The 14,613-nt window shown below is 40.5% G+C and overlaps 1 protein-coding gene across 1 annotated transcript in view; it reads right to left on the reverse strand.

The window, feature by feature from the left end:
- Window positions 1–14,613, reverse strand: part of LOC115660508 (neural-cadherin-like) — a 154,479-nt gene that overhangs the window by 37,060 nt on the left and 102,806 nt on the right. Inside the window, exons 17-23 of the mRNA XM_030581981.1 lie at window positions 9,669–9,855; window positions 8,795–8,938; window positions 6,216–6,499; window positions 4,181–5,795; window positions 2,458–2,551; window positions 944–1,128; window positions 34–263 (exon numbers count right to left, since the gene is read on the reverse strand). Of these exons, the coding sequence (XP_030437841.1) occupies window positions 34–263; window positions 944–1,128; window positions 2,458–2,551; window positions 4,181–5,795; window positions 6,216–6,499; window positions 8,795–8,938; window positions 9,669–9,855 (2,739 nt within the window). The remainder of the gene's footprint in view (window positions 1–33; window positions 264–943; window positions 1,129–2,457; window positions 2,552–4,180; window positions 5,796–6,215; window positions 6,500–8,794; window positions 8,939–9,668; window positions 9,856–14,613) is intronic.

A 14,613-nucleotide genomic window follows, 5' to 3' on the forward strand; every position in this document is an offset into this window, starting at 1 on the left:
TTAAGTTCACTGAATTAAAACTGGGGCACATACCTTGTTTTTAAATGCTGCTATTTCACCATGCAGTTTTTCTGGTCTATAATAAGAAAAGCCACCACGAACTGCAAATCTTAAGTTTGTCTGTCTTCCATCAACGTTCATCATACTGAAGATAGTGATATCACTAGGATGAGCCGAAAAGATTTCTGCCAGTAACTCCTTAAATTTGTCATGTCTGCTTTTCCCATGTTCATCTTTCCTTATAAACTCCTCCACTGTGACATCTGAGTTGGGGAATCATAAGTACAGTATACTGAACAGGGCCGGTGCAAGAATGTTTCACACCCTAGGTGAAACTTCCACCTTGCACTCCCCCCACCCGCAGCCCCGCCTTGAGGCTCCCCCCCTCCACCCTGAGGCGCCCCCCTTGCGGCAGCTCCCCACCCGCCACCCTCCGGCCTGAGGCTCACCCCCCTCCCAGCCCCAGCACACCCCTGCTACGAGCATAAGCACCCTGAGCACGCCATCACTGCTTCACTTCTCCCACCTCCTAGGCTTGTGCCGCCTAAGCTGATTGGCGCCGCAAGCCTGGGAGGCAGGAGAAGTGAAGCAGCCACAGCGTGCTCGGGGAGGAGGCGGAGCAGGGGTGAGCTGGGGCGGGGAGTTCCCCTGCGTGCCACCCTTGCCCCTTACTTGCTGCAGGCAGCCCTCCCCATGCTCCCAAGCCCCAGCTACCTCCACCTAAATGCCAGCAACCACCGGGGCGGCCGAGGCGGTCGCCTAAATGGTTGCACTGGCCCTGATACTGAAATGAAATGCCTGCAAATCTCTGGTTAATCTCTCAACTCACCCCAGCCCAACAGCACTAGAAAGACACTGCAAATGCATCTATCCTACAAACACATCTAAGTAACAGCTTTTCAAATACAGCAGTAACCAAGCTCAAACAGCAAATAAAACTGACCTGTCAAACGTACAGTGGCTGAATTGCGTATGGCTTCATTTTCCAACTTTTTGACATGGATCTGTACTCTTGATATTACATCAGGCCAGACTCCATCTGAAACTCTGACTCTTAAGTTGTATGTCCCCTGAGGAGCATTATCCACCATTACCAGAGAGCCAGTCCTTTGATTTAATCTGAAAAATCTAGAAGTAAAGTCCTAAATCATGAAAAGCCTAGTAAGTCAAACCAGAAACATCCTCTACTCACCATTGAATTGGTCTTTTTCAGCATACATGTTCTACCATATAAGGGCCTGACCGAGCAACATAGGTATATGGCCTCTTAGGCTACAAAAGCCCTAGAAAGTTGGTATGGAGGATCCATGGTCAACTGACCTGTCTGATGGGTACCAGAGCCCAACCTCAGAAAGGCACTAAAAAAGAAAAAAAACTTTGCACTGGGAAGTTCTGGAAAAGCTTGAGGAGAGTTTATGAAAATGAGTAGCTTTTCTGCAATTCCCAAACCTATAAGCTTTCTTAGTCCTGACCCAGAGCATGCAGTCTACAAGAATTAGTAAACACAAGAATACCCCTGCACAGGTCCCAGTGGTGAGTAGGGAGGAGTGATAAGAGAAGGGAGCAAACCTTCTAGTCCCACATTGGTGCCTGTTAAAGAGAAGTTCCAAGAGAGATGCCTTGCGTCATGCCCATGAGCTATGATGAAGGGAGCTGTTTTGAGCGCCTATGGAGGTCTACTATGGCCAGGTCACTAGTACGGAAAAATACCCTTTTATGGCTTAGTATCCCCAATGGCTGCTGACAGGCAGAAGCTCCAGCTACAACTCTGGGCTCGCTAAGGCTTTCACATCTTCATTTTCTAGAGAAAAGAAAGCTTGGTTTTGCTTTTATTTTGTGAAACAGAGAGGAAGCCACTTCAGAACTACATTTCTACCTGCGTTCTGTGCTGCGGGCAGATGAATTAGTATGGCCTCGAGGCCAAGTTCAATACTGGCATGAACAGACACAACTACAAAGAGTTAAAACAAGTTGTGACTGTGTGCTTGTGCAGTGGTTAATTTAGCTCTAGGAGGAGATCATCCAAATTCACTTTCCCTTGTGATATCTTGAGTTATTCTACTCTTTGCTCATATTGGATGCCTTTATGTGATCAAATACAAATAGACTATAATACTTGGCGGAGGTGGCAATGAAAGTGGAGTCTATTTTTATTTTGGGTCTAATACAAAGCACATCCTTAATGCCTAGGAAAAGTAATAGAGAGCGCTACTTTAAAATCAACAGCATGATGTAGCCCTACATTATTTGAGATGAAGATAAATATTGTGTATAACAATTCCTTGAAACCTAGTTATCTAAATGAAAAAGAATATTCAGGAGGTACATTCCTTGTTGCACAGTGTAATCCTGGCTTTTATACATATAATGTACACAGGGAAATCTCATGGTGAGTAAAAAAGTTACAGAAGCATAAACATTAAATATTACTCAGTTTGACACAAATACAATCCTCACTTGAGCATTTTTCCTTCAGAGAGAAATGTTTTATTGTCCCAGTCATCCTGATCTGGTGCAAACACTTCCCCAAGCACTGTTGTTGACCATTTCCCTGTTGAGATAAATTATAATAAATCTGCATTTAATTTTTGTTTTTCAAAGGGTTTTAAATTCCACTGCATTCATTACGACATTTATCATTTTCATATTCCTGTTTGATTTTGGTAAAGGTTATGATCCAAAACAATGCATAGCCTGTAGTTTGAGCTCACCTCCAAGTGCGTCTGGAAAGCTGGGTAAAAACCACAGACATTATACAAAGGAGGGAAAAAAAACCACAAATAATCAGTAAAAAGAAATAATAATATAAAACTACAGTTAATAAACTGATTTTTTTAGACAAAAAGTTACTAAACCAGAAGCTGAAGACCCAGATGTTCCAATCTGGGGAAGCCACTTTACACTGCGTCACTAGCAAAATCTGCATATAAAGGCATTACAGCTACCCCAGTCTTCTGCACTACAGGAGAATCAGAATAGCTGCTCTCTCTGAGCAAGGAAAAGAGGGCATGACTGGAGAAAAGGGAACACTGGCAGGATGCCTCTTTGCCAGTCCAATTCTTGGCTATGCTTTCAGCCCCCCGTGGCTCTTGTGGCCTATTGCAAAGTAGAACAGCTGCTGGAACACAGCAAGAAGAGCCTGCAGGGAGCAGCAGTGTGATCAGGAGAGTAGAGAGTGAGCTTTAAGACTCCTTTGAACACCATACTCTGTGCAGTTTAGTTATAGCCACGATCTGGCAAAATGTGGGTGCTCAGATAATACGGTGATGAGCAGAGTATAAGAACCTATACAAAGCAGAACAGAAACTGAACAGACTATTTTTAAATTCAGAACTTCAGAGTCTCCCCTACTTCGCCTAGCCTGCTCTGTTGTAGAACTTGCTTATACTGGCTTTTGGTTTAAGTGCATCTAATTCAACAAAATTAGGTGCATGCTTAATTTAATGCAAAATGGTTTTCATTACATACTAGACCTCCTGCTTCAAATACTCACCAGGCATGCTAGCCCTATAACTCTAACTTAGATATTCAGTTAAATTGTGCCTTCATTTCCAATGCTTTTAGGATGATGATCCAACTCACTCAAAACAAGCAATTAATAATGGACACAGAGATACCCTACAATCTTCACTTCTTTATTTTACAGGATTTATCTATTCTTCATTGTATTAAAACCAAAGCAACAAAAATATACTTGTATATTAAAATTATAGATTTACCATATACTAACAAGGAAAATGCTGAAATGCATAGCTATCGTTAAAGCTTTCCAGTGTTTTCATTCTAAGCCCTTATTTTCAGTCACTTGTTAAAAATCCCCTATTTTTTTCCAGGCTCAGTCTCTGCCCAAAGGGAAAAAAAAATCCCCCCAAAAATGAGTAAAGAGAGTCATTTTTGGAAATAGAGTAAAAAATTCTTTTTGTTCATTATTATTGTTTTTGTATAGACAAATACAAACACATTTAAAAAAAACAAAAGACAGATAATTACAAATATATAAATCTTCCTCAGTAGATGATGCTTTCCACATTATGACCCAGACTTTGCAAACAGATGTGCCAGCGTGGGCCCATACAGCCATGCAAAATTCCACTGACTCTGTATATCTGTTTGCAGAATTTGTATGCTATGAAATTTTAACTTTTCTATGCATCTGGCTCACTCTCTGTACACCACCTACCTCTGTGGGTATAGACAAAGATATCCTTATGGCCAGCTTCATGGCTGTTATCATTTTCATCACCAATTGTTATGGTCAAGGTGTTTGTAGCACTCATAGATGGATTCCCACTATCTGTTATAATTATTGGCAGGTGGAACACCTTCTGCTTTTCTCTGTCAAAGGACCTCAGTGCTGTAATGGTTGCTGTGTTATTTCTGTTATCAGTAAGAGAAAAATCCAAAGAATTCTGATAATCAGGTGGCAGCAAAAATGTAAACGGTGGCCCATTTTCACCACTGTCTGGATCCACAGCATACAGCAGCTTTGATGTATGGTTCATATACACCACCTGAGGTCCCAACACATTTTCCCAAACAATGGGCATATATGATGCCTCAAACCTTGGCTCATTGTCATTAATATCTAGCAAGTTAATCAGGACTGTAACACTTCCTGTTTTGGCAGGAGTTCCTTGATCTGAAGCCTGTATGATTAAATTGTATTGCTGAATGATTTCACGATCCAGTGTACTTGCAACAGTCACATGACCATCTGGGTCAACTGCAAACTGTCTGATAGGATCTGAATCTGATTTAATAAAATAGATAATGTCCCCGTTCAAACCAGAATCCTCATCGGTGGCTCTCACTGTGGTGACTGTAGTACCCACAGGTATGTTCTCAAAGAAAGGGTTAGTTTGGATAAACTGGGAATTGAAAACTGGGCTGTGGTCATTGCAGTCTTCAACTTCAATCAAGCAGGTTGCAACACTGGAAAAATCAAGATCTTCCACTTTAACTGTAAGGTTAAACCACCTTTCATGAGGTTTCTCATAATCCAGTTTCTTTTTCAATCTGATAGTTGCATGTTGACCTTCTTTGTTACTTTCAATGTAAAACTTCTGATCTGGATCTCCTCCAATAATGCTGAATGTTAAGTGAGCATTTTCCCCAGTGTCTGCATCTGCAGCCGACATTTCCAGAACTTCTGAGTTGACTTCACTGTTTTCAGGAATCACTGCCTGCCAGACCTCTTGAGTAAATTCAGGTGTATGGTCATTGACATCAGCAATCCAGATAGTGGCAGTGCCAGTTCCTGTCAATCCTCCCCCATCCCTTGCCTCAACAATAAGGAAATATTTCTCAGTCTTCTCTCTATCCAGCATCCCCCCTGCTACATGTATTGTGCCACTATTGGGGTTGATATTAAATAAGTCTGTACCAAACCCAGTTTTTACATTGTCAATTATCCTATATGTCAAAATTGCATTAAGACCTACATTCAGATCATCTAAATCCACAGCTGTCATTTCCAAGACCAAAGTGTTTGCAGGAGAATTTTCAAAGACACTCCCATTGCAGTCATCAGGCATGCAGGTAAATATGGGGGCATTGTCATTTATATCCCACACATTAATAATTACATCAGCAAATCCAGTAAGTCCTTCTCCTCCCTCATCAGTAGCCAACACAACAAATCTCCAAAGTGCTCGCTCTTTCCGATCAAGCATCTTCTGTGAGCAAATGCTGCCTGTGTTCTCATCTATTGTGAAAACATCAGTTGCACCATGTCCATGCAGAGAATATCTCAAATTGCCTTCATCCATGCTGCTATCAGGATCATTTGCTACAACCTACAAAGGTTTTGCAAACACATACATCATGTTAATGACCGAATATAATCCTATCTGCTACTACATCCTATCATAGATGGATAGATATAGACGCTTCACATTATAGCAGTATAATCTATGTTTTCTTTCTTATTTTTATAGTAGTAATTGAACTACAGAATATAAAAAAGCTAGATTACAATGCTAAATATTTGGCAGAAGCGACAGTTCTTAGGGTTACAAAGATCAGCCCTGCTTGTTCAATATTAATACCACAATCATTTTCTTCACCGAAACAAAAAACGCCACCCTGCATGCTTCTCTCTCCACTGATGAAATACATTTTCTTCACAACACTGGATTTCACTGACATATTACAACAATAATACTAGACTATTCTTCTATTGAAATATCACTAACATCTGGAACTCCATATAGTACCTGAAGTATAAAGATAGGCAATCCATCCAGTTCTTCAATCACACTTCCATAGTATTCACTGATAGAGAAAACTGGAGCCTCATCATTTTTATTCACAACATTGATTATGATAATTGCATAATCTTCCCATTTACCATCAGAGGCCAACAAATGAAGTTCATATATTTTCACTTCTTCATAATCCAATGGCTGAGCAATAAAGATGGCTCCTGTTTCTGGTTCAGCATCAAGTACTCCACCAGTGTTTCCAGCTGTGATCTGGTACCTTAATTTAGCATTTGCTCCTGCCAATCCCCAAAGAATATTAAATAAGATACGTATAATTTGAGGGCATTGAAATATACAGTTACTTTGTACCTCTTCTACTAGATCATATTATTGATCATTATTAATCGTGTTCTACATTAATCACACCAATCAGTTCTTCTCCTGATTAAAATCCATCCACAAAGTCCTTTCTCATTGTCAAAAGTTTCTAGTGCTTTACTATTACAGGAGAGTCAGTATATAGTACTGTAGTTAAGTGGTCTTTTAAAATGCATAGCCAAGTAAAAAAATTTACAAGCATTTTTCTATTTCCAGGTCCCAACAAGTCCAATATCTACAATAAAAGTTTCCATGGGAAAAAAAGTCTCTTGAACTAATGCCAGTGGATTAAATTTTGCCCTCACTTAGTACCCCATGTTGGGTATAGGAAGGCCAGGAGGACTGACCAAGTGTACAACTCATGGCAACTATAGTAAATGGTAACCTGCTTATAACAATAAGTTAGCATTTATAAAATTATAGACACATCTGATGAAGTAGTTCTTATTCCAAACTCAGCTTCACAGTTCACAGATCCACAGATTTTAAGGCCAGAAGAGACGACTGTGATCATTCAGGCTGACCTCCTACATAACAGAGGCTATAGAATTTCAGATGCAATAGGGGCTCTTGGATTAGTCCAAACAAAGCTTTTTACCTTTTCATTCTGGTTCCCCACTTCTTGCCTTCAATGTTACTGTCACTCTTCTCCCTCCCCACTTCACACCTGCAATTTCAATTATTTAACTTGGCTGAGAGACCAGAGACAAAGGGCCAGATCTATATTCTTCCCAAGGCAGGTTCTTCACCACCACAAAGCAGACTTAAACTCAACATACATAGCCAGCTAAGGAGCTTCTCTTGTGTCAGGGAATCGTTCAGTGGCATAGGTACTAGCTTTGCCCTTGCTCCTCTGCAACCCCCGGTATAGGTGAATGTGGCCAGTGTGCCCATGCACTTCAGAGAACTCCTACTGCAAGAACAGAACCCTTGGGGCTGTTAAAACTAGTGCAACTTGGATAAGCTGAGGCTGGTCTAAATTTCTCCTTTGGACTCCAGTTTTAGAAAGCACTTAAGCATGTGCTAAAATTCATCCTTGTTCAGGAGATCAGTTGCTCAACTTCAGTCAGTTTCTTCCATGGGATTTAAGTACATGCTTAACTGAATTCCTGAATAGGGATATTTTTCTGAAATTGGGATTAAGACAGAAACAGTGCCCAGCAGCATAACGATCAGCGATCCAGAAAGGTAGCTGCAAGCCACCTTTACAGCCCTCTTCAGATTTTGACTGCCAAATGGCCAGTCCAAAAATCAGGTCTCGTATCGATACCTTTTCATAGTCACTCAGGTAAAATCATAGTACAGCTAAGCAATAAAACTAAGCCTACTGAAATAACCTACTTGCGATAGCCATATTAATAGCTGTACTTATTTCTCACACAATCCCCAAAACTGATAAAAATTATACTATTCCAGGCTGTGTCGAGTCCTACTAAATTTGTGTTCTTTCCTTTGCACCAGCAAACAACCCTCTCATTGTGCTAACAAAGCACAGACACTAAGAGCCATCCTAGTCACCACCTGCCACACAGAAAATCATGCCTACAGCAAACAGAATCTACACTGGAGGTCAGAGGAGTACTGCATTTATTCTAATTTAGTAGTCAATAGGATGGGGGGGTTTCCCAACACAGGGCAATACACAAAGTATATACATGAAAAGGGTCTGATTATGTGACAAATTTGCTTGTTTCTACAATAACTGTTTTGAAACTCTTGATTGTTCATGATGATCGATCCCTACATTGCTTTGTCTCCAAACCATTTATAAAGTCCAATTTCATGTAGGACAACACTATTCCTCAGTGTGCCAAACAAGGGACAATACAACAAATATACCGTCAATACAAAAATAATACATTAATTTAATTGAGATTCAATCTGAATCATTCTAGTTAACTGGGAAAATATTTTTATCACCACCCTTCTTTTAAAAAAGGGTATGATCTATATAAAATTTGTATATGCTGGCACAGAAGTTATTCACCATCATCCCATGTTAATGTATTGCCTCAAATAATAGAGTTATTTAGCTTATGCCTCACAGCCCCATTATGAAGTAATGTTCATGCCCTGTCAGTTTAGACATAAAGAAGTTTTAAAATGTAGAGACAAAGACATTTTCCCTCCTAACACCACTAAATATGTCTTAGTGTGCTGAAACTAATTCATTAATATTTTAGATGCAGCTATGGGGAATTCCAATACTCTACCTTCATCTTCATCATTAGCACTGACTGTAATGACAGTAGAACCCACATCCTGGTCTTCATCCACATTAACTTCATAGACACTCTGAGTGAAGACAGGTTTGTTATCATTCACGTCGCTGATAAAAATGCGCACATAGGCTGTGTCTAGAGAGACAAGAAACAAGAGATTAAAATACTCAGCTGTGCCACTTCTGTCAGCTACAATTCCTTAAACTGTCTAGCTGCACATTAAATGAAGACGAATATGCAGACAATACAGAAACAAACCCTTAGGGTTATGGACAATTTATATACCAACATTACTCAAAAGCACTTGGATATCAAATGTATGTCACATCCAATTTGTTTAAAGAGATAACGTGAACAATTGATACCTAATATGGCAATTGTACAGTTTTAAGTCTTAACTTTTTGTCCTGAAGCCACAAAAGCCCAGTTTTAACTCTTTGTTTAAACAAAACCAATGTGATTTCTTTTAAAGTCTTGAGCTTTTCTGTTCAGCATTTCATTACTGGCCCAAACTGAGTGCAGTGCAGCATGCAGTGCTTTGAGAAGCCCCTCCATTACCCAGGCTAGACTTGCCTCCTGTGTTAAAGAAGTAGGTGTGGTTTTGCTACTTAGGAATTACTCTCTACAATCCATCAACTCTAAGGTGATAATTTTCTTTTAGTTTCAGAATTGAAAACTTGCCTGGTCATCATATTAAATATTTCTTCCAGTTCTGAGACAATGGACACAGAGAGAAACAAGAAAAAAACCCTTTCACAAGTGAGCTTGGACAAAAATAAATTACAATTTTAAAACTTGATTAAAGAGTTTTCTTTTATAGGAAGAGAGCTAAAAATCACACTTGATACACTGGTTCATTTCTTACCAGAGTTTGATTGCCCATGTTTTCTAGGTCGAGCAGATTCAAAGCCATCTATCGACTTTACTTCCAAGAGATATGACCCCTTCTTCTCTCTGTCAAATACTGAGGTACTGTATATGGAGCCTGTCTGTGAGTCTAAGCGAAAACATGTATAGTCCCCACTACGATCATGTAACAGAAAGTAAGTAATCTGAAAGGTAAAAAGAAGATGATTACGCCATACTTCCAATCTGTTGGATAACTCACAAGTGAACAATTATTCAAGAAAGAACAAATGGTCTTGTAGATAAAGCAGTTGGCCAGGACTCAAGACATCTTGGTACAATTCCCAATTCTGTCACAGACTCATAGACTCATAGATTCTAGGGTCAGAAGGGACCAATGTGATCATCTAGTCCGACCCGCTGCTCAAAGCAGGCCACAGAACCCTACCCATCCACTTTTATAACAAACCCCTTACCTATGTCTGAGTTATTGAAGTCTTCAAATTGTGGTTTGAAGACCTCAAGCTGCAGAGAATCCACCAGCAAGTGACCCATGCCCCACGCTGCAGAGGAAGGCGAAAAACTTCCAGGGCCTCTGCCAATCTGCCCTGGAGGAAAATTCCTTCCCGACCCCAAATATGGCACTTAACTTCCCTGTGCCCTTAAGTAAAATGGAGATAATCGTACTTATTTTCTCCCGCCCTTTATCTGTCTTGTCTATCTAGATTGGAAGTTCTTTGGCGCAAGTACTGTCTCCTACTACAGATTTGTAAAGTGCTTTACTTTACAGCTCCCAATCTCAGCTGGAGTCTCTAGATGCTACTGTAACACAAAATAAACAAACAAACAAGCAAAAGCATAAGCAAATTTGAACTTTAAGAACATATTAAAAATTATGGGGCAAATTCTAATATGTATTATTGGGGGGAGGGATAGCTCAGTGGTTTGAGCATTGGCCTGCTAAATGCAGGGTTGTGAGTTAAATCCTTGAGGGGGCCACTTAGGAATCTGGGGCAAAAATCAGTACTTGGTCCTGCTAGTGAAGGCAGAGGGCTGGACTCAATGACCTTTCAAGGTCCCTTCCAGTTCTAGGAGATAGGTATATCTCCAATTACTTAAACAATTATATGCATGAGTGGGTCTGAGTGACTGGTGTGCACCCAAGGACAACATTTGTCTGTATGGTCAAGCCAAAATTTTCAAAAGTGACTACTGATTTTTGGATGCTTTATTTCTTGGATGCTCAACTTGAGACATTATAGACATGCTTCATTTTCACAGAGTGAATGCTCAACACTTTCTGAAAATCAGGCACCTTTCGGGCATCTCACATTGAGCACGTGGTTCAGACAGAGGCATCCCTATGGGAAGGATCTATTAATGGAGATTCTCTATGTCCTAGTAAAGAGGAGAGAATGGAAGATGATAAAATACAGGTAGGATCTGATGAGAAGCTGTCAAATGAAAAAAGTCCCATTCAATTACATCATGTAATGTCAGACAGCTAAAAAGTGACAAGTTTTTTGAAGTGTTTATATACAAATGCTAGAAGTCTAAATAATAAGATGGGTGAACTAGAGTGCCTCATATTAAATGAGTATATTAATATAATAGGCATAACAGGAACTTGGTGGAATGAGGATAATCCATGAGACACAGTAATACCACAGTACAAAATATATCGGAAGGACAGAACAAGTCGTGCTGCTTTTATATGAAAGAAAGCAGAACAAGTCGTTTCTTTTATATGAAAGAAAGCATAGAATCAAATGAAGTAAAAATCTTAACTGAAACAAACTGTACCATAGAATCTCTATGGATAGTAATTCCATGCTCTAATAATAAAAATGTAGCAGTAGGGATATATTACTGACCATCTGACCAAGATGGTGATAGTGACTGAAATGCTCAGGGAGATTAGAGAGGCTATAAAAATAAAAAACTCAATAATAATGGGGATTTCAACTATCCCCATATTGACTGTGTGCATGTCACCTCAGGATGGGATGCAGAAATTAACTTTTTTGACACCTTAAATAATCTGGACCCACAAGAGGAGAGGCAAGTCTTTAGTCCTAAGTGCAGCACAGGATCTGTTCCAAGAGGTGAGTATAGCTAGACCACTTGGTAATGGTGACTATAATATAATTAAATTTAACATCCCTGTGCCAGGGAAAACACCACAGCAGCCCAACACTGTAGTATTTAATTTCAGAAAGGGGAACTACACAGACATGAGTTGGTCAGTTAAACAGAAATTAAGAGGTACGGTGCCAAAAGTGAAATCCCTGCAAGCTGCATGGAACCTTTTTAAAGACGCCATAATAGAGGCTCAACTTAAATGTATACGCCCAAATTAAAAAATATAGTAAGATAACAAACAAAGTGCCACCATGGCTAAACAACAAAGTAAAAGAAGCAGTGAGACGCAAAAAGGCATCCTTTAAAAAGTGGAAGTTAAATCGTAGTGAGGAAAATAGAAAGGAGTATAAACTCTGGCAAATGAACCGTAAAAATAGGACAAAAAAGAATTTGAAGAACAGTTAGCCAAAGACTCAAAAAGTAATAGCAAATATTTTTTTAAATACATCAGAAGCAGGAAGCCTGCTAAAGAACCAGTGGGGCCACTGGATGATCAAGGTGCTGAAGGAGCACTCAAGGACGATAAGACCATTGCAGAGAAACTAAATTAATTTTTTGCATCAGTCTTCACGGCTGAGGATGTAAGGGAAATTCCCAAATCTGAGCCATTTTTTTAGCTGAAAAATCTAAGGAACTGTCCCAGATTGAAGTGTCATTAAGAGGACAAATTGATAAACTAAACAGTAATAAGTCACCAGTAATAAGTCAGAACCAGATATTATTCACCCAAGAGTTCTGAAGGAACTCCAATGTTCAATTGCAGAACTACTAACTGTAGTTTGTAACCTATCATTTAAATCAGCTTTTATACCAAATGACTAGAGGACAGCTAACATGATGCCAGTTTTTAAAAAGGGCTCCAGAGGTGATCCCTGCAATTACAGGGTGGTAAGCCTGACTTCTGTACGAGGCAAACTGGTTGAAACTATAGTAAAAAAACCCAAAATTGTCAGACACAAAGTTGAACATAATCTGTTGGGGAAGAGTCAACATATTTTTTGTAAAGGGAAATCATGCCTCACCAATCTACTAGAATTCTTTGAGGGGGTCAACAAGCATGTGGAAAGGGGGATCCAGTGGATATACTGTACTTAGATTTTCAGAAAGCCTTTGATAAGGTCCCTCACCAAAGGCTCTTAAGGAAAGTAAGCTGTCATGAGATAAGAGGGAAGGTCCTCTCATGGACTGGTAACTGGTTAAAAGATAGGAAACAATGGCTAGGAATAAATGGTCGGTTCTCAGAATGAAGAGAGGTAAATAGTAGTGTTCCCCCCCTCCCCGAGGTCTGTATTGGGGCCAGTCCTATTAAACATATTCATAAATGATCTGGAAAAAGGGATAAACAATGAGGTGGCAAAATTTGCAGATGATACAAAACTATTCAAGATAGTTAAGTCCCACGCAGACTGCGAAGAGCTACAAAAGGATCCACAAAATTGGGTGACTGGGCAACAAAATAGCAGATGAAATTCAATGTTGATAATGCAAAATAATGTACATTGGAAAACATAATCGTAAAAACAATAACGTAAAAACATAATAGCCATACTAGATCAGACCAAAGGTCTATCTAGCTCAGTATCTGTCTTCCGACAGTGCCCACACCATCCACTGCCAAAGAGTTCCACAGGTTGACTGTGCATCGTGTGAAGTACTTCCTTAGGTTTGTTTTAAACCTGGTGCCTATTAATTTAATTGGGTGACCCCTGGTTCAAGACCACAGGGGGAAGATCCTTAGGCCTGGTCTACACTAAGCGTTTATACCGATTTTAGCAGCGTTAAACCGATTTAACGCTGAACCCGTCCACATAACGAAGCCCTATTTAACGATATAAAGGGCTCTTTAAACCAGTTTCTGTACTCCTCCCTGATGAGAGTAGCGCTGAAATCGGTATTACCATATTGGATTAGGGTTAGTGTGGCCGCAAATCGACGGTATTGGCCTCCAGGCGGTATCCCACAGTGCACCACTGTGACCACTCTGGACAGCAATCAGAACTCGGATGCACTGGCCAGGTAGACAGGAAAAGCCCCGTGAACTTTTGAATTTCATTTCCTGTTTGCCCAGCGTGGAGAGGTCACCAGCACAGGTGACCACACAGAGCTCATCAGCACAGGTAACAATGCAGTCTCCTGAGAATTGAAAAAGAGCTCCAGCATGGACCGCACGGGAGGTACTGGATCTGATCGCTATATGGGGAGAGGATTCTGTGCTAACAGAACTCCATTCCAAAAGAGAAAGGACACACCAGGGACTCAGTGCAGTGCAGTGTGAAAGTTAAGGAGCTCAGACAAGCCTACCAGAAAACCAAAGAAGCAAACGGAAGGTCCGGGGCAGGGCTGAAAACATGCCGCTTCTACCCTGAGCTGCATGCAATTCTAGGGGGGTCCGCCACCACTACCCCACCCCTGTCCGTGGATTCCGAGGTGGGGGTGGGAATCTCAGCCAAGCCTGAGGATTCTGCAGACGGGGAAGATGAGGAGGAGGAAGAGGAGGATGACCTTGCAGACAGCACACAGCACTCCATTCTCCCCAACAGCCAGGAGCTTTTTCTCACCCAGATGGAATTACCCTCCCAGCCCTCTAGCCCAGACAATGAAGCTATGAAAGCGACCTCTGGTGAGTGTATCTTTGTAAATATAAAACATGGTTTAAAAGAAAGCGTTTTTTAATGATTGATTTGCCCTGAGGACTTGGGATGCATTCACGGCCAGTACAGTTATTGGAAAAGTTTGTTAACATGTCTGGGGATGGAGCGGAAATCCTCCAGGGACATCTCCATGAAGCTCTCCTGGAGGTGCTCCAAAAGCCTTTGCAGAAG

The sequence above is a fragment of the Gopherus evgoodei genome, chromosome 12 (genome assembly GCF_007399415.2).
Source record: "Gopherus evgoodei ecotype Sinaloan lineage chromosome 12, rGopEvg1_v1.p, whole genome shotgun sequence".
Taxonomy (NCBI): domain Eukaryota; kingdom Metazoa; phylum Chordata; order Testudines; family Testudinidae; genus Gopherus; species Gopherus evgoodei.